The sequence below is a fragment of the Lolium perenne genome, chromosome 6, assembly GCF_019359855.2.
Source record: "Lolium perenne isolate Kyuss_39 chromosome 6, Kyuss_2.0, whole genome shotgun sequence".
In the NCBI taxonomy this organism is placed as follows: Eukaryota; Viridiplantae; Streptophyta; class Magnoliopsida; order Poales; family Poaceae; genus Lolium; species Lolium perenne.
Window position 1 is genome coordinate 76,022,741 of NC_067249.2, and position 18,747 is coordinate 76,041,487.

Genomic DNA, 18,747 nt, shown 5'->3' on the forward strand with positions numbered 1-18,747 from the left:
CTGGTTCCATGGAGATGGTATGGGGAACGGGCTTGTCCTCCAGCGACGCGGCCATGCCAGCGCACCACGGTCAATCCCGGAAGTAATTGAGCCAGCCCTTGTAGCTTCTAAAGATCATCGAGTCCTGGTCGTCGAATGTGAGGGCAGCGACAGTAAATTACTTGGGCTCACGGTCGTGGCTGACAACCAGAAATCAGCTCACCTCTCCATGGACTTCGCCGGACGGCATGGAGGCAGTCAGAGAAGGGAACGGATGGGGAAGCCGAGGGACGGAGCTACAGCAGTAGGGGAGTTCTTCCAGGGACGGCGCCCGCCGCCATCTCCTTGGAGGGAGGGAGCTCTCAGCGCGGCGGCGCGGCGGCGGTAGCGAGCGCACCGTGAGAACCCGTGAGTTTTTCTCACTCGCCCGTGGGTGTCTACTAAGCGAAATAAGGTGGGTTGGGATGGCAGCCCCGTGGACAGCCCATGTCCACCTACAGGCCTAGTTGTCTGGTTTGGCCCAGAGGTCGGCCGTGAGTGGCTCCAGTGCCCCATGCTTCGCATTTGGTCCCTTGGTACTCCTGCTGCGGAAGATTCGCCTGAATTTGGCCAAAGTTTGCCGGAAATTGGCCGGCTCCAGTCGCGGAAGGAAACCAACTGCATGAAATTTCAATAATGCAGCAAACTTAATAGCTCGGTCAAAAATCCGTGTATATGGAGCATCGTGCGTCAACGAACGTGGTATTGCTGCAAAAGAAATTTGGCCTCCCGGATTTTGCAGTTCAGGGCACGTTCTAGGCTCAGTACCGCATATTGGTGGTTATTATCCGGTTTCGGACAGAATGGATATGCTAGAGATGCTCTAATAATTGAGAGTTTTGGGTGAAACCGCTACGATCACCCAATCTGCACAAAATCCTATCTTTAATCTACTATACTAGTTGGGATAGAATATTATTGAAGATTGAGAAAAATATACTAAGATATAGAAAAAATGTAGAGATAAACGAATATTAAACTTTCTTAATACTCTAATACCAAACATGCTTTTAAAAGTAAAGAGGATTTAGAGTTTGTTTGGTGGAGATTATCCCAAACAAGACCTACGAGGAAGGAATATCTGTGCACGCATGTTTCTATGAAACAGAGAGAAGAAGAAAACCGGGCAATTACCGAACCGGGAAATCTACGGTGTATTCGTGCCTTCGAGGCCGTAGTGAAAGAAACTTAAATCTCGATTGAAAATTACCGAGTCGTCAAACCCCCTTCCCTCGTGAGAAACAAAAGAAGTCGATGGCAGGAGACGGCGCATCCGAGATCATGCAGGATCAGGTCATCGCCGCCATATCAGATCGTTCCGGGGCTAAGCTGAAGATATCAAGAAAGATCGCCGCCGGGCCACACCCTCTCCCCGAGCAGCAGCTGGCGGACCTGCGCATGCTCAAGCGCGCGATCTCCGACGAGATGTCCGAGCTCTGCGTCGTCCTCCGCCGCCTCAGGCTAGGGGACCTCGCGTTCATGGAGGAGATGCCGCCGGGCCGGCTGGACCAGCTCCTTGCCGCCACGACGGACCGGGTAGCTGCCGGGCTTCGCGGCGTACCGCTCGAGGAGAGCGTGCAGATCGAGGCGTGGAGGCGCGCGTTCAAGATTGCGCTTGAGATGCCGTTGCCGTTGCCGTCGTCCTCTGCCGGTGCGGTCACGGCGGCATCCGACGCGCCGCCGTCTGTAACGGGTCAGGTGGCGGCGGCTCGTGAGGACTTGGCAAGGTTACAGATCTGACAGTCCTGGGTTCCAGCAATGGATGGCTGAGATTCGTTCCTATCCTATTCATTATAAGCTTCTTTGATTTGTAGAATTTTCAAAACAGTTGTAGGGTAAATTCCATAAGAAAATATCACAAGGTCAGACTTCATCGAACTCCTTTATTACAATCACAAAGACAATCCTCTTTTCATATAATTTAGATAGACATGGCATCATAAGCTTCGACATTTGCACTGCTGTTTTTTTTTTGTGGTGAATTTTTTTAGTGATCTATCAATAATCATCAACATTATTACAAATCATTTTGAAAGTGGCTATTATGTTTTTTAAGTCAAAATATAGTGCATATTAGGTTTTTTTTAAGTCAAATCATGTAAACTTTGACCAGTTTATAAGAAAAATATTTACATCTAGAATATCAAATCAATACCACTAGAAACTGTCATGAAGTATATTTTAGTACGGTATACATCAGGTATTGTAGATATAGATAAATTTCTTGATAAATGTGGTCAAAGCCGCGACGCCGTCCTCTCGCCCCTCTCTTATTGGAGTCGGGCAAAACTTGTCATAGTACAGCTTGTGTTGTAATAGACAAACATGAAGTCCTCGTGCAAAGACCCGAAACGACCAACGCACGAGAGTCGATGAAGAGAAGCGTAGATCAGAAGCAACACCGACCAAATCCATCTAGATCCACCGAAGGCAAACCTCCCCACAGCCTCCGCCGGCACTAGACTCATCATCGAAATGGAGGCTAGACGAGAAGGACTTTATTTCATCTACATGAAGTCACCACTGCCACACCTTTCTGCGAAGAACATAAACACTACATAGGATGAAAACAAGAAAAAGCGAAGCCCCCTCGGTAACAACGAGGATCCATCGCGCCTTCATAACCCTAAGAGCTTCTCCAGTCGTCTCCCCGGGAAGGCCCCCAGGATGTTTTTTTCCATCCGGATGGACGAAAACGGCCCAGTCGCGCCCCCGGAACCTCGTTTGCGCCCGGATTTGGGCTTTCATCCGTCCGGCGAGCCCCGGTTATCCCCGCCCCCCCGGGGATCGCTCGGTGACTCCGGAAGAAACGAAAGCGCGGGAAACGTCGAGAAAACTTCCCGCGCGGCTGGTGGCCCCAACTTGTCGGCGACAAAGGCCAATCGTCTTCCGCGCGCTTCAAAGCCTGCCGTCGGTCAATCTTCGTCGGACGCGTAGCTTCCACGCGACATCGCCTCGGATTCACGCGCGGCTCCCTCTATTTATCGCGGAACCTACCGCGTCTGGCCACATTCAGCACCGCCGTCTCCCTCCTCTCCCCAGCCCTGTCTTCTCTTCCCAATCCACCTCTAGCGAGCAATGGCGGGCCACAGCGCGGCGAACAACGGCTTCTGCCGCCGTTCCCTACACCAGTGGGAGGCGGGACCCCTGCACATGGCGGGCTACCCGATGCCGTTGGACTTCCGCGTGCCCGGAGGATGGCGCCTGAGCTTGGGGGGGCGTCCCGATCCCGCCGCTTCCGGTGGCAGGCGACGAGCTCGACGCTGCTAACGACGTTGTGCGGGTCACCCTCACCGAGGAGCTGCGTGCGGAGGAGCGGTACCTCGCCGACAACAACGACGCCTGGAACGAGTTATCCCGTCTTCGGCACAAACGGGAGCTCGCAGCATACGACAGTCCTCCCCCTCCTCCAGCGCGTAACAACGCCGCCCGCCGCCGCTGGTGGGGTGCGCCGGGCCGCTCGCTCGTGTACTGCGCACATCGAGGCCGGCAACTCCCTCCCCCCGGGGGATGCCGCCGGCGGCGCCGTTTCGACACGCCGTTTTTTAATTTTAGTTTACGTTTCCATCTGGCCGAATTCAAATACATGTACGAATTCGGTCTATATATGTACAAACTCGCCTATATATGTTAAATATCTTTAAATTTCGCTTATGTTTTCACGAATTTCGCCTTTTTTTATCTGAATTCGCCATTATTTGTCAAAAATATTCATCCATCCTAAACTCATTGCTGGGAAAATGAACTCCCAAGCTAAAAATTACATTTCTCAAAAAAAAAAAAGCTAAAAATTACATCCATTCGACGCTAAATAGCGCCGGATTTTGACCTGGGAGCCTAACAAAAGAGAAGTAGATCGGGGGCGGGCGACGCCGGTAGGGAAAAGATAACCGCCTCTCTCTCTCTAATGGAAACAAATGGGTACGTAGCCAAGCAGAGTTCCGTATTGATTTTCACGGAAACCAATACACATTATATTATGACAAGGAGGGATCCTCTTTGCCTTCGTTAATCCACGACATATATGCATGCTTCGTCTTGCTGTTTTGATTTTCATTGTGATTCTCCACATTTCATACGCGGAGCACAAATTTTATCCTATCTGCCCTGGATTGCTGCTCTTGCCAGATTGGTGGAGGATTTTCTATTCGCCTCAGATTTCCCCGCCAACTGTTCCTAATTCCGTGTTTTTTGATAAGTGTCTAATTCGACGATGTGTGAAGCACACACACTGACCGGAGATTACCACGGCAGTATCTATGGTGCGGCGACACGCCCTGATCCTGAACGGTGGCCGGCAATGATCATCGAGCGACTCAATGGCGATGCCACTACCAAAATGTGAACAGAAACCGGGTCAAAAAGGTGAGGCGCGCGCCAACTATTACCGGTACAAACAAAACGATAGCGGCCACCAGCTGATCACTCATGTCGGCTTCTAGACCCAAGGTGCTCGTCCTACTTCACCGTCTCGCTGACAAGATTCTTGCAGAGGACGACGCGTCGCTGGTGGCCACGGGTTCGTGTTTATACGCAACCAACAAATCTCTCCCTATCTCTGCCGTACGTGCTATGCTCTCTGCTGCGCCCAGTGCACACTCCACACCACCTCGCTAGCTTTGCTACCTCACCGTCGCGCAGCGATGGCAGCACCACCCCTGCTCGCCGTCGCCGTCGCCGTCTTCCTCGCGTTTTCCATCGCCGGCCACACGGTACATGGCGCTCCGGAGCCTGGTGCCGCTGCGGCGGACCGCCACGCGCTGCTGTCCTTCAGGTCGCTCATCATGGGCGACCCGTCACGGGCCCTGGCGTCCTGGACAAGCACTACCGCCACCATCACCAACATCTCGTCCGCGCCACCGCCGTGCCAATGGCGGGGCGTGTCGTGCGGCACGAGGGGGCGCCGCCGCGGCCGCGTCGTCGCGCTGGACCTCCCGGGGCTCGGCCTCCTCGGCACGCTGAGCCCCGCGCTGGCAAACCTCACGTGCCTCACGCGGCTCCACCTCCCCGGCAACCGGCTCCACGGCGCGCTGCCGCCGGAGCTCGGCCGCCTCCGCGACCTCCGGCACCTGAACCTCAGCCGCAACTCCATCCAGGGACCCCTCCCGCCACCGCTCTCCGGGTGCAGGCAGCTCAGGTACCTCCTGCTCAACACCAACAAGCTGCACGGTCCCATTCCAGGGGAGCTGCTCCGCTCGCTCCGGAACCTCGAGGCGCTCGACCTCGGCCAGAACAGGCTCACCGGAAGCATCCCCTCCGATATCAGCAGCCTCGCCAACCTGAGACTGTTGGTCCTAGAGTTCAACAACCTGACGGGAGAGATCCCCTGGCAGATCGGCAGGCTTGGCAGCCTCGTCGGCCTCGGCCTCGGCTCCAACCAGCTGTCAGGCTCCATCCCAGCCTCGCTCGGGAACCTGTCGGCGTTGACAGCTCTCACCGCCGACTCGAACAGGCTGGCCGGGAGCATACCATCCTCGTTGCAGCACCTGTCATCTCTCACCACGCTTCATCTGGAACAGAACAGCCTCGGAGGAACCATCCCTTCTTGGCTAGGGAACCTCTCCTCGCTAACATCCTTGGACCTCCAGAGTAATGGCTTTGCAGGGCGCATCCCGGAATCCATAGGAAATCTCCGCTCGCTTAGCATCGTCTCCTTTGCGGAGAACAAGCTCGTCGGACCGGTTCCGGATGCCATCGGGAACCTCCACGCCCTCACCGAGCTTTATCTGGACAACAATCAGCTTGAAGGCCCCCTGCCACTTTCATTATTCAACCTCTCCTCTCTTGAGATGCTCAACGTACAGAGCAACAACCTCACCGGGGTATTTCCGCTTGATATGGGTGACACGATGACGAATCTGCAGATGTTCCTCGTATCTGATAATCAGTTCCATGGAGTGATCCCGCCGTCCTTGTGCAATGCCTCCATGCTCAAGATGGTTCAGACGGTAAATAACTTCCTAACCGGAACGATCCCCGGGTGCCTGGGAGCTCGCCAGGAGATGCTGTCTGTGGTGAACTTCGCGGGGAATCAGCTTGAAGCAGCCAACGATGCCGAATGGGCCTTCCTGACCAGTCTCACCAACTGTAGCGATATGATATTGTTGGATGTTAGCAACAACATACTCCAAGGCGTGCTGCCGAAATCGATCGGTAATTTGTCGACGGAGATGACGTATCTTGCCATTGCATACAACAGTATAGCGGGAACGATACCTGGAACGATAGGGAAATACATCAACTTGGATGAACTTGACATGGAGAGTAATCTTCTCGAGGGCACTATTCCAGCATCTCTCGGCAAGCTTAAGAAGCTGAATCGGTTATCTTTGTGGAACAACAGTTTGTCAGGACCCATCCCAGCAGCTCTTGGCAATCTTACAAAAATTACAACCCTTTTCCTCGATATTAATGCGCTCGGTGGATCCATACCTTCTTCTCTCAGCAACTGTCCTTTGGAAGAACTGGATCTTTCTTACAACAATCTCTCTGGTCCAGTACCTAAGGAACTTTTCTTCATCTCAACCTTGTCGAGTGCCATGCACCTTGCGCATAACTCACTGTCTGGGATTTTGCCTTCAGAAGCGTGGAATCTCAGGAATCTAGGTGAACTCGATATCTCTGATAATATGATTTCAGGAAAGATTCCTACCAGTATAGGAGACTGCCGAGCACTGCAGTATCTCAATATGTCTGGGAACGTCCTTGAAGGGACAATTCCACCATCAATAGGACAGTTACGGGGCCTCCTAGTGCTTGATCTTTCTCAAAATAATTTATCTGGTCGCGTCCCTCGGTTCCTCGGCAGTATGAAAGGTCTCGCTACTCTGAATCTTTCTTTCAATGATTTTGAAGGCGATGTTCCAGAAGATGGGATATTTCTCAATGCAACTGCAATCTCGGTCACGGGAAACAGTGCTTTGTGTGGTGGGATCCCACAATTGAATTTGAAAATGTGCTCCAGCTTCACTAAAAGGAAAATATCTTCAAAGCTTGTCATGATTATCACAGCAGGAGTCGCAATTTTGTTGGTCATACTATTCTTGTTCATGTTATGGAAAAGGAGTAAGCTAAGAAGAGCAAAGCCACAGATCTCTTTCTCCAATAAGGAACACACCAGAGTTTCTTATGCTGAATTGGCCAGGGCAACCGATGGTTTCACATCAGAGAACCTCATTGGGGTAGGCAGCTTTGGTGCAGTATACAAGGGAAGAATGGAAATTTCTGGCCAACAAGTTGTGGTTGCAGTGAAGGTACTCAACCTGCAACAAGCTGGCGCATCACGGAGTTTCGAAGCAGAATGTGAGGCTTTGAGATGTATTCGCCATCGGAACCTTGTGAAGGTTATAACAGTGTGCTCCAGTATTGACTCCCGAGGTGGTGACTTCAAGGCTCTTGTATTTGAGTTTCTGCCAAATGGTAATCTAGATCAGTGGTTATACAAGCAACTTGAGGGAGATAATGAACCTAAGGTGCTAGATCTCAACGAGAGACTCCAAATTGCCGTGGATGTGGCCTCTGCACTCGACTATTTACATCACCACAAGCCATTTCCAATTGTTCACTGTGACCTCAAGCCAAGCAATATTATCCTGGACGATGACATGGTTGCTCATGTTGGCGATTTCGGGCTTGCAAGGTTCCTACATGAAGAGCATAGTGACAAGTTAGACAAGTCAACTAGCCGGAATGCAATAAGAGGAACAATTGGTTATGTTGCTCCAGGTTTGTATAACTCTACTCGACTACTCCCATATATTGCATAGTCACTGCATGCGGCTTTTACAATTTATCAACATCGAAGGATGCTTATTTAGTAAATTATGTTTGTCACTTTCAGAGTATGGAATTGGCAACGAAGCTTCAATATATGGTGATGTCTACAGCTACGGTATACTGCTGCTCGAGATGTTCACTGGAAGAAAACCAACAAGCTCTGAATTTGGAGAAATGCTTAGCCTTCATAAGCACGTACAAATGGCACTGCCAGACCAAGGAGCTAATGTCATTGACCAAGACTTATTAAAAGCAGAAAATAACGGCAAAGAAACTTTTGCGGACTATCACAACAGCGAAGACACGAGAATTAGTCACATCATGTCCATTCTACAGATTGGTATTTCGTGCTCAAAGGAGACGCCAAGTGAACGCATTCAAATTGGAGATGCACTTAGAGAGTTGCAGACAATCAGAGATAAGTTCTATATGCATTAATGATCTTCTGGAAGAACTGATAACAAAGATCAACTACCTCCGATTCATAATAAGTGTCGTGGTTTCAATTGAAGGATCGGAGGGAGTGGATGACATTGAAGGCATGCTAGTGCATGCATATATTACAGATGTACTGAAAATGATACATATAAATCTGCCATGTAAGTCTGCAATAATATGCAAGGAGCTGAAGAGATTGCATTAGAGCCATTTTAAGGAGTGATAGTATTTTCTTTTACTATCAATGAAAAAGCAAAGATTTTCAATGAAGGAGCTGGAAGAAACTTAACTTAAAATTACGAAGTATTCTTGAAGTTACGGTGTAATGAGCCATGTCAACACTATTAATCCTACAACTGTAGTCCAAAGTACCCTAGTACCTCTCCATCAATACGGGTGATTAGATTAATGAGTCTACCTTTGGCACAGTGCAAATACCTATTCCTCCACCTAATTAGGATCAGCGGATGATCAACGCTTTCTTCTTCTCCAAAGAGCTTCTGTCATTGAGACCTTCTGCAAACTTGGTGTCCCTATGACAATCAAAGTATACAAAATCTGATTCCGTTATGCTATCCGCAGCAGAAGGCTTATAATCACGAAGATTCAAATATTCAAAGAGTTTTCCAAGTTGACTGTAGTTTGCCCCAGTATGATTCCCAGATGGTGGATGGACAATTTTGCATGAAATAGGCTCACAAGAAGTGCAACGTCCTGCATGTAAATAAAAGGAGATTAAGACATGCATTCCTAGCAATGATCTCAAGTTTGTTATAATCGATACATTAGAATAAATCAATCCAAATTTAGATTCCAGGAAGTTCAGAAGACAGAAATGTATTTACCAGGGTATGGATGATCCGGACTGTAATAAGGTAGTGGACAACAAAATGAAGTTTCTGATTCCTTTCTAGATATACTATAAACCTTGGTGAAGGGCACATTAGATTCAACTTGGCGACCATATCTAATACATGGTCCATTTACCAGATTCACAGATGTGCTAGGTTTGGCCTGAAAGCTCGACACCCATACTTCAGCAAAAAAGAGCATACGGGCTGAAGAAACATCATCATAGTACACCAAGAAATTGACATGGTAGAACTTTGAATGCCTGCTGTAGTCTTTCTTAACACCACATATCACATCTAGCCTCGGAACAGGTTCCTACAACAATCATTTTAAGCTATAAGTAAGACAGAGTTAGGTTGTAAGTTGTAGATTATATTCAAATAGCAATCAAGAGATGGCATGTGATCCAAATAAGTTCTTTTTTCTTACGAACAAAAAATGCAATTCCAAAGAACAAGGGCTTGTAAAACTAGACTAATAGAGATAAAATATATTCCTATAACTAGCACTTGAAAGCTTTACCTACCTTTTGTCCAAGATTAATTCAGATGAAGAAGAAGCTCAACGAAACTTTTCTAAGAATATACTTTGTCCACACTTTAATTGAGATGTAATATATATTCCAACAAGCAGCAAGTCAAGCAAGATTTTGTAAGAATATTTTGTGTGCAAGCTTAATTAAGATGGCATACATTCTTGGAAGAAACAGTTCAAGGAAGTCCCCCACCCCTCCCCTAACAAATGCCTTTGTCCAAGCTACTACAACAAAGTACAAACTAGCAAGAGCTGAATTATATAATTACCCAAGGATGCTGATTCGAGTAGTGAAGCAGAAATTCTCCCAAGACTCGACCAAGGAACTTCTGCTTCTTGACGAATTCATCCTTCCTAGATGCTAGCATCTTCCGGGCCGGCGGGCATAGCCTAGGATTATCAACTGATGGTGAAATGGAGGAGGTCTGGTCTTCCATTATTTTGTACACTTGTTCCATAACTGCATCAGAAATGATATATCCTTTCTTCATTGCTTTGTCGGTCAGCAGGGTGTCTTTTAGGGCATTATGGGCCATGGACATGAGAAATGCTGCAAGCTCCAAATGCTTGGGGTGTTTTCCAGCTTGGCCTGCACAAACATAAGCCTTATAGCACACCTCCTCTGTTGCCGTCTGTAACACCGCAGATAAGTCACACTGCTTGTGGCAAAGGTATTCGACGGCCATGTGTTCTGAAAAGCCAGTGGCTGTGGTGACCAAGGCAACAAGGCTTTCGAGGGCGCGGACCTCCGCACGAAGCATAGATTCGCTGTCGAGAATGTCCGGCTCAAACCCAGCATCAATCTCCGGCAGAGGGAATACAGTGTCGTACCAGATGGCATTGAGAATTATGTTGGACGCAGGGTCCATGGGGCCATAGCAATGCCCTGCAACCAGGATGCCGCGGAGGTGCCTGTGGAGCGCCTTGTGCGGCAGCAGCGAGAAAGCCTTGATGTAGAGAGCATGGATTGTGTCGGCGAGGCATGCCTTCAGGTACCTCGTGTGATCGCACTCGCGTGCAGCGGTGGAAGGTGTGGTAGTAGGAAGATCCCTTCTTCCAATTGCCAATGGTGGTGGTGGAGGACTGCACTTGCACCTGGCAATGGTGGCGGCGGCGGCATCCAGACAGGCAGATAGCATCTGTTTCATCTCGTCCGGAGTACGCAAGTCACAGATGGTAGATACAGGTAGTACATCATCACGGCGCGAGATGACGACGTCGGCGACGTGGTTCTCACCGACGGGACAGAAGAAGTGTGCAGGTCGGCCAGCTGCTTCTGGTCCAAATAAGCTCCTGATCTCCGCGTCAGTCGGTTGAGGGCTGCGGAGGAAGGTGACCTGGACGGCAGGGGAGGCCGCGCAGTGCTGCAGCCGGAAGAAATCCAGGATGCCGTTGACGTCGCCGACGCTGAGAGGCCGGCCCTTCTCCAGCACGGCGGCGAGGGGCGCGGCGTGGTCTTTATTCAAGGGGACGAGCAGCCTCGCGAGCATCGCCAGGTCGTCGGGCACGGGGTGCTCCGCTCTGGCCGCGGCGACCTTGAGGGCGAACTGGGTCCTGCCGCTGCGGAGGTCGCGGGGGGCGCCGGTGGTGGCGTGTGGAGTGAACTGCTGGTGCTCGCCGAGCTGGACGGCGACGGCGAGGTCGGCGCCGGCCAGGCGGAGGTAGCGCCTGGCCTGCCCCTCGGACAGGTACCGGAAGTAGGTCCGCATGAAGGCGACGAGGCCCGCGTTGGACTGCAAAGCTATGAGAAGACATGAAGGCGCTGCGTCGCAAGGTCGCTCCTTCCCCTTGCCCCTGTTCTTCTTGCCGCCGGTGGTAGCGCCGGTGCACCTGCGGCGGCAGAGGAGATTGAGGGCGTTGAAGATGATGTTGGACACCGGGTCGAGGAGGCCGATGCAGTGGCCGCCGCGGAGAAGGCAGGCGGAGAGCTCCGGCATGTCGGCGACGGGGAGCCTGCCGAGCGCCTCCTCGTACAGGCGCATTATTATGTCCATGCACATCGGCCGCCCCAGGTCGGCAAGGATGGACGCCTCCGCCTCGGCGCCGGCGTCGTGGAAGCAGGACAGCCGCAGCTTGTCCGGGAGCACCTCCTCGCCGGTGGTGAGGGACATTGAGTTGGCAGTGACTGGCCTCGTGGAATCCTCGGTCGATCCGCCCATTGTTGGCTGGAGGATGGAGGGTTCGACTGCGCCGGCGGCGCGATGAGGAATTGAGGATTAAGGGGGTTCAGAGCGAGGATCGCGCGATTCGTTGTAATGGCGGCGTTAATCGCGTCTATGACGACCGTGATGTAGTGAAGGAGCGTGATTTGGTAGCGGAATCAAAGGGGACATCTCTCTTTCTATGTTTCTTCTCAGGCTCGGGTGAAAGTTCGAAGGAGGCGCAGACTGCAGAGGGCGTCTCAGGAGGTTCAGAGAAAAAAACACGTCGGGTAAGTGGGTAACAGAGAGTTGGCCTTTCAGAAAGTTGGGAAACATGTTTCAAATAGGTAACAGTGAGAAGCCAGCTTTTCAGAAATTTGAGGAACAACTTAGTTGTACACATTCTTAGAGGGATGAACTTTTAGAAATTGATCAGCTTCTAAATTATGGAAGCCAAACTTTCAAAACTTTTAGAAATCAACTTCCCACAAAGGTTGTCTGAGAAAACAGATTACATAAACACGTCGGTCCTCCTCAAACGCTAGAGCCACCTCGCCATTCCTGGCTTCACAACATCCACGCCTTGACAACAATGATCGTGGATGAAGGTTCACCCCAGTACCTTTCATGAAAGTGTTGATTCAAGGTTGGGGATTCTCCTTTTCTATAACTAAACTTACCATGAGGATATTTGTGTATGGACCCCAATGATAATTTGGAAACAATATTTTCATTCACGAAACAAGGTAAAACAGTGTTAACATAACCTTCCAACTAAGATAAAACTACTAAAACACGAGAAAACAAAGACATGTTAGTACACTATGTGAGATATAAAAAAAAGAGCAATATTACCTCCGCTCCACATTTTGAGGTAAACTTTGGCCGAAGTATTTGAGTAACAATATCTCGATCATATATTACACAATTGATATTATTAGATTAGTATTAAAAAGTACACAATATCTCTATCAAAATTTTCTTATATACATCGATTAATTCGTGATCAATGATAAATGTTGAAGATTAGGTGTGCCTTATTTATTCCAAGGAATGGAGGACGTACTAGAGAGTTTCTAGGCAATAGACTACTAACACCACAGAGATCCACTATGAATGCAAGATAGAGGACGGAGTTAAAGCTAGATGTGCAAAGATGACCGACGCATACTAACCCCTACTAACTTGTCTAACATGTCGCGGGTGTACGTCAGCAATTAACGTTTCACTTGTGGTTGCGGCATAAATAAGATGGGCCTCCTAATTCCAATAGTAACCGATCAAGTGTTCTGAAATAGTATCTGTCACCAAGGTAAACATTAAATCCACATCTACTTGTAAAACCCCCGCAATGTAATCTGTAAATGTATGGATACGTCACTGACACGAAGGATCTAGGCAAAGCAATACACAATGCAAAGACATGCATGATTACCAAAGAATAGAGAAAAAATAATTAATATAAAAATTACCCAACATTAAGAGATCCCGATATTACAAATACAAGGGGGTTTACATAAACTAAATGGATAGGGGCTATGGAGGTCTAGGTGAACTGGTGGAAATGGTGATGATGACGGCGAGGACTGCCCTAAGACTAGTCATAGTGGGGAGTAACATAGAGTAGTAACATGGTGCATGTTACTACCCTATGTTACTACCTTCATAGTGGATAATTACTTGTATGTGGTATCATACATGTTATATTTATTAGATTATAGACTCATCTTGTCTTGAGAAGTGTGATGTTATGGTAACATAGCTAGTTACCACCTCACTCTCTTTCTTCATTTATTGTCATGCCATGTCATCAAAATGCCTTGGAGTGTGTGATGTTACTAGCTATGTTACTCCCACTATGAGCAGTCTAAATCCACACTCGGTGACGCACTGCCGCCCTCATTTATTTCTTCCTTTAACTCCGCCCATCTTGGCTTCTTGGTGGTGTGGTGGAGATATCAAATTTATGCTTAAAGGTGGAGTAAATGTCAATGGTGTCTTCTAGTGGTTAGGTGAGTTGGGTTCTGGGCATTAAATAGGTGCTCACATGCCTTGTCCTCCCTCCATCTTGATCTTAATTCCAATCCAAGGGCTCAAAAATGTGGATTAGATACCCTTCAATCTTCCTTATCTATCATGGATGCTATTTGAAGATGTCGCACAAAAGAGAACCATATATGGGGAAGATTGAGCCAATCCATGGGGTTCTCGTTTGGTCGTAATGCTGGTTGTACCGCGGGTCATCTTCCTATATGTGTTTTTGTCTTGGCACACTAGTTTGGAATTTTGGTTGTGGATTTTTCATATGACCTGATCTTGAGATGATCCCAAAAAAAAAAAAATTGATTGTCGATTTTTCATGTAGATTATTCTTGTTCTTTGAAATTTGGGTCCTTGCTCTTTTAAAAACAAAATTCACTATTTGGGGTTGGGCTTCCGTATTCCATTTGAAAGTGCTACAATTGAAACTCTCATTCAATATAAATTGCAATCACATAAAGTTAAATCTTACTTTAACATCTAGCCCCAATTAAAATTTAGGGAATTTAACAACAAAATGGAATATAAATAACAATTAAGGGAAACTAATTTCAACTGGGACTTTTAATATATAACAAAGGTATTACAAACCATGATTGAGCATTTAACATTTATTTAAGATGTCACAGTTAGGAGTGCAACACTTTGTGGAGGCATAATTTTAGGACTTACACCATATAGATGGACAATAGTTGGCACCCTTGTCTCGTGTGTCGCCATTTCGACTTGTGCGACAACGATGATAGTGAACGGAGCGGTCATAGCATACCCTTCTAACATTTTTCAAGCGGTGGCCATGGAAAGGCATATCATTTTCATAGGAGTTAGTCAAGCGGTGAAATACGGAAGATCCTTACATCTCACTTTAGGGTTACTAGTGATCTGACGTGCGCTAAGTATCCCAACCCACCACGGGCATGACCGTATCTCTAGTTGTTAAGTCTTCTCTAAACGGCACTTCGTGAATTTTTGCCTTGGCTTGGTGTGCGTTACTACTAGGAACTATGATGAGCGATAAAAAAACGACATGTTTTAGGACATGGTGTTTTGGCTCATAGGTCTAAATGCACCTATTATGAAAAAATGCATTAATTTTTTTAATATGTCAAAAGATTCTGAAAATAAATCATAGGTCTACATCTGAATATACTATGTTCATACACAAAGTTTTATGGGGAAAATATATTTTTTCCTCACTACAAGAAAAGTTGCCATGGCCGACGAAGTTGAAGTCGCGCCGTGGTTGCTGGTGCACCATGGCCGACGATTTTGGGTCTCTCTGTGGTGCATGTCAAAACTTTTTTTTTCTCGTTTTTGAGGCCACCTAGCCTGACGAAAGCGGCCAAAACATCTACTATGGTGGCCCGGGACGTGGTGCATCGCGAATTCTCGGGTTCGCCGGCCGAGTCAACGCAAATCCGCATCGCCCAGGGATGTAGGACCTAGATGGCAGCCTCTCTAGCATTTTTTTTTCTCGATCGCGCCTTCTCGTTCAACGCTCTCCGATCGAGCCGTTTACGATGCAGGATCATGGGTCCCGCATGTCATCCTCTATGAACCAAAATTCTTTCTATTCTTGGATTTTTTTGACCCCCTGATGTTGTGGGTATACTTCATGGGTGTACCATCGACAGTGCCTAGATCCGGCAAGCCCGGGTGGCCCACAGATGGTGATGTGGCATGTGGCCCATCGGGCGGCCCAGTTGCTGTTGATCTTGACGGATGACGTCCGGCCCAGGGACAGGGAGCCGGATCTGACCGATCTTGAGGAGGAACCCGGATCAATGAAGGCCCATTAAGGAACCCGGATCCGGTACGATATAGATGGGAAGGCGGATCCTTAACGTGCACGGCAAGACATTGTACCGTAGTTATGAAGGAGATATTCCCTAGAGGCAATAATAAAATGGTTATTATTTATATCTTTATGTTTATGATAAATGTTTATATATCATGCTATAATTGTATTAACCGAAACATTAGTACATGTGTGATATGTAGACAACAAGAAGTCCCTAGTATGCCTCTTAAACTAGCTTGTTGATTAATGGATGATTAGTTTCATAATCATGAACATTGGATGTTATTAATAACAAGGTTATATCATTATATGAATGATGTAATGGACACACCCAATTAAGCGTAGCATAAGATCTCGTCATTAAGTTTTTTGCTATAAGCTTTCGATACATAGTTACCTAGTCCTTATGACCATGAGATCATGTAAATCACTTATACCGGAAAGGTACTTTGATTACACCAAACACCACTGCGTAAATGGGTGGCTATAAAGGTAGGATTAAGTATCCGGAAAGTATGAGTTGAGGCATATGGATCAACAGTGGGATTTGTCCATCCCGATGACGGATAGATATACTCTGGGCCCTCTCGGTGGAATGTCGTCTAATGTCTTGCAAGCATATGAATGAGTTCATAAGAGACCACATACCACGGTACGAGTAAAGAGTACTTGTCAGGAGACGAGGTTGAACAAGGTATAGAGTGATACCGAAGATCAAACCTCGGACAAGTAAAATATCGCGTGACAAAGGGAATTGGTATTGTATGTGAATGGTTCATTCGATCACTAAAAGTCATCGTTGAATATGTGGGAGCCATTATGGATCTCCAGATCCCGCTATTGGTTATTGGTCAGAGTGAGTAATCAACCATGTCCGCATAGTTCACGAACCGTAGGGTGACACACTTAAAGTTGGATGTTGAAATGGTAGAACTTGAATATGGAATGGAGTTCGAATATTTGTTCGGAGTCCCGGATAAGATCCCGGACATCACGAGGAGTTCCGGAATGGTGGGAGAATAAGATTCATATATAGGATGTCATTTTATGTGAATTAAAATGTCGCGGAAGGTTCTATGGAAGGTTCTAGAAGGTTCTAGAAAAGTCCGGAAGAAACCACCAAGGAAGGTGGAGTCCACATGGGACTCCACCTCCATGGCCGGCCAACCCTAGTGGGGGAGGAGTCCCAAGTGGACTCCCCCTTAGGGGGCCGACCACCCCCCCATATGGGAGGTGGAACTCCCACCTCTAGTGGGAGTCCTAGCTTGGCTAGGTTTCCCCTCCATATGGAAGGTTTTTTGGTTCGGGTCTTATTCGAAGACTTGGATACCAACACTTGGGGTTCCACCTATATAATGAGGGGCATAGGGGAGGGGGCCGGCCACACAAAAGCCACAAGTTGGCCGCACCCCCTTGAGGCCGGCCACCCCCTCCCAAACCCTAGCCGTCCCCCTCTCCTCCATATCTCCCGCGTAGCTTTAGCGAAGCTCCGCCGGAGTTCTCCACCGCCACCGACACCACGCCGTCGTGCTGTCGGATTCAAGAGGAGCTACTACTTCCGCTGCCCGCTGGAACGGGAGGTGGACGTCGTCTTCATCAACAACCGAACGTGTGATCGAGTACGGAGGTGCTGCCCGTTCGTGGCGCCGGAACCGATCGTGATCAAGATCTTCTACGCGCTTTTGCAAGCGGCAAGTGAACGTCTACCGCAGCAACAAGAGCCTCCTCTTGTAGGCTTTGGAATCTCTTCAAGGGTGAGACTCGATACCCCCTCGTTGCTACCGTCTTCTAGATTGCATCTTGGCTTGGATTGCGTGTTCGCGGTAGGAAATTTTTTGTTTTCTATGCAACGTTATCCTACAGTGGTATCAGAGCCGTGTCTATGCATAGATGGTTGCACGAGTAGAACACAATGGTTTTGTGGGCGTTGATGCTCTTGTTATCTTTAGTTTGAGTACTTTGCATCTTTGTGGCATAGTGGGATGAAGCGGCTCGGACTAACTTTACATGACCGCGTTCATGAGACTTGTTCCTCGTTCGACATGCAACTTGTATTGCATAAGAGGCTTTGCGGGTGTCTGTCTCTCCTACTATAGTGAAGATTCAATTTACTCTTCTATTGAAAACATTAGTATCAACGTTGTGGTTCATGTTCGTAGGTAGATTAGATCTCTCTCGAAAACCCTAAACCACGTAAAATATGCAAACCAAATTAGAGACGTCTAACTTGTTTTTGCAGGGTTTGGTGATGTGATATGGCCATAATGTGATGATGAATATGTATGAGATGATCATTATTGTATTGTGGCAACCGGCAGGAGCCTTATGGTTGTCTTTAAATTTCATGTTGAGTAGTATTTCAAAGTAGTTGTAATAGTTGCTACATGGAGGACAATCATGAAGATGGCGCCATTGACCTTGACGCTACGCCGACGATGATGGAGATCATGCCCGAAGATGATGGAGATCATGTCCGTGCTTTGGAGATGAAGATCAAAGGCGCAAAGACAAAAGGGCCATATCATATCACATATGAACTGCATGTGATGTTAATCCTTTTATGCATCTTATTTTGCTTAGATCGCGACGGTAGCATTATAAGATGATCCCTCACTAAAATCTCAAGATAATAAAGTGTTCATCCTTAGTAGCACCGTTACCAAGTCTTGTCGTTTCGAAGCATCTCGTGATGATCGGGTGTGATAGATTCAATAAGTACATACAACGGGTGCAAGACAGTTTTGCACATGCGGATACTAAGGTGGCCTTGACGAGCCTAGCATGTACAGACATGGTCTCGGAACACGTGATACCGAAAGGTAGAGCATGAATCATATGGTTGATATGATGAACACTTTGAGTGTTCGCCATTGAAATCACACCTTTTCTCGTGATGATCGGGTTTAGGTGCGGTGGATTTGGTTCGTGTGATCACTAAGACAATGCGAGGGATATTGTTTTGAGTGGGAGTTCACTTAGATTTTTAATTAAGTTGAATTAAAATTTGAACTCAATCTGTCATAAACTTAGTCTAAACTTTTGCAAATATATGTTGTAGAGATGGCGTCCCCAATCAATTTTAATCAGTTCCTAGAGAAAGAGAAACTTAAGAGCAACGGTAGCAACTTCACCGACTGGTTCCGTCAT

General features: G+C 47.7%; 2 protein-coding genes across 2 annotated transcripts; one reads left to right on the forward strand and one right to left on the reverse strand.

The window, feature by feature from the left end:
- The first annotated feature begins 4,591 nt into the window (after positions 1–4,591).
- LOC127307723 (receptor kinase-like protein Xa21) lies at positions 4,592–8,442 on the forward strand. Its single transcript, XM_051338484.1, has 2 exons — positions 4,592–7,743; positions 7,859–8,442. The coding sequence occupies exons 1-2, from the start codon at positions 4,662–4,664 to the stop codon at positions 8,230–8,232; spliced, it is 3,456 nt and encodes a 1,151-aa protein (XP_051194444.1). The 5' UTR covers positions 4,592–4,661; the 3' UTR covers positions 8,233–8,442.
- On the reverse strand, positions 5,357–12,047 carry LOC127307724 (uncharacterized). Its single transcript, XM_051338485.2, has 4 exons — positions 9,888–12,047; positions 9,078–9,399; positions 8,651–8,946; positions 5,357–7,661 (listed from the first exon to the last, which is right to left on the reverse strand). The coding sequence occupies exons 1-3, from the start codon at positions 11,775–11,777 to the stop codon at positions 8,693–8,695; spliced, it is 2,466 nt and encodes an 821-aa protein (XP_051194445.1). The 5' UTR covers positions 11,778–12,047; the 3' UTR covers positions 5,357–7,661; positions 8,651–8,692.
- Positions 12,048–18,747: the final 6,700 nt, after the last annotated feature.

Excerpts from the sequence above, each read along its gene's own strand:
- LOC127307723 (XM_051338484.1), top strand. The coding sequence starts at position 4,662 with ATGGCAGCACCACCCCTGCTCGCCGTCGCCGTCGCCGTCTTCCTCGCG. Across the intron at positions 7,744-7,858 it reads AATTGGTTATGTTGCTCCAG|AGTATGGAATTGGCAACGAA; the intron begins GTTTGTATAACT and ends TGTCACTTTCAG.
- LOC127307724 (XM_051338485.2), bottom strand. The coding sequence starts at position 11,777 with ATGGGCGGATCGACCGAGGATTCCACGAGGCCAGTCACTGCCAACTCA. Across the intron at positions 9,400-9,887 it reads ACTCGAATCAGCATCCTTGG|GAACCTGTTCCGAGGCTAGA; the intron begins GTAATTATATAA and ends TGATTGTTGTAG. Across the intron at positions 8,947-9,077 it reads TCCGGATCATCCATACCCTG|GACGTTGCACTTCTTGTGAG; the intron begins GTAAATACATTT and ends ATTTACATGCAG.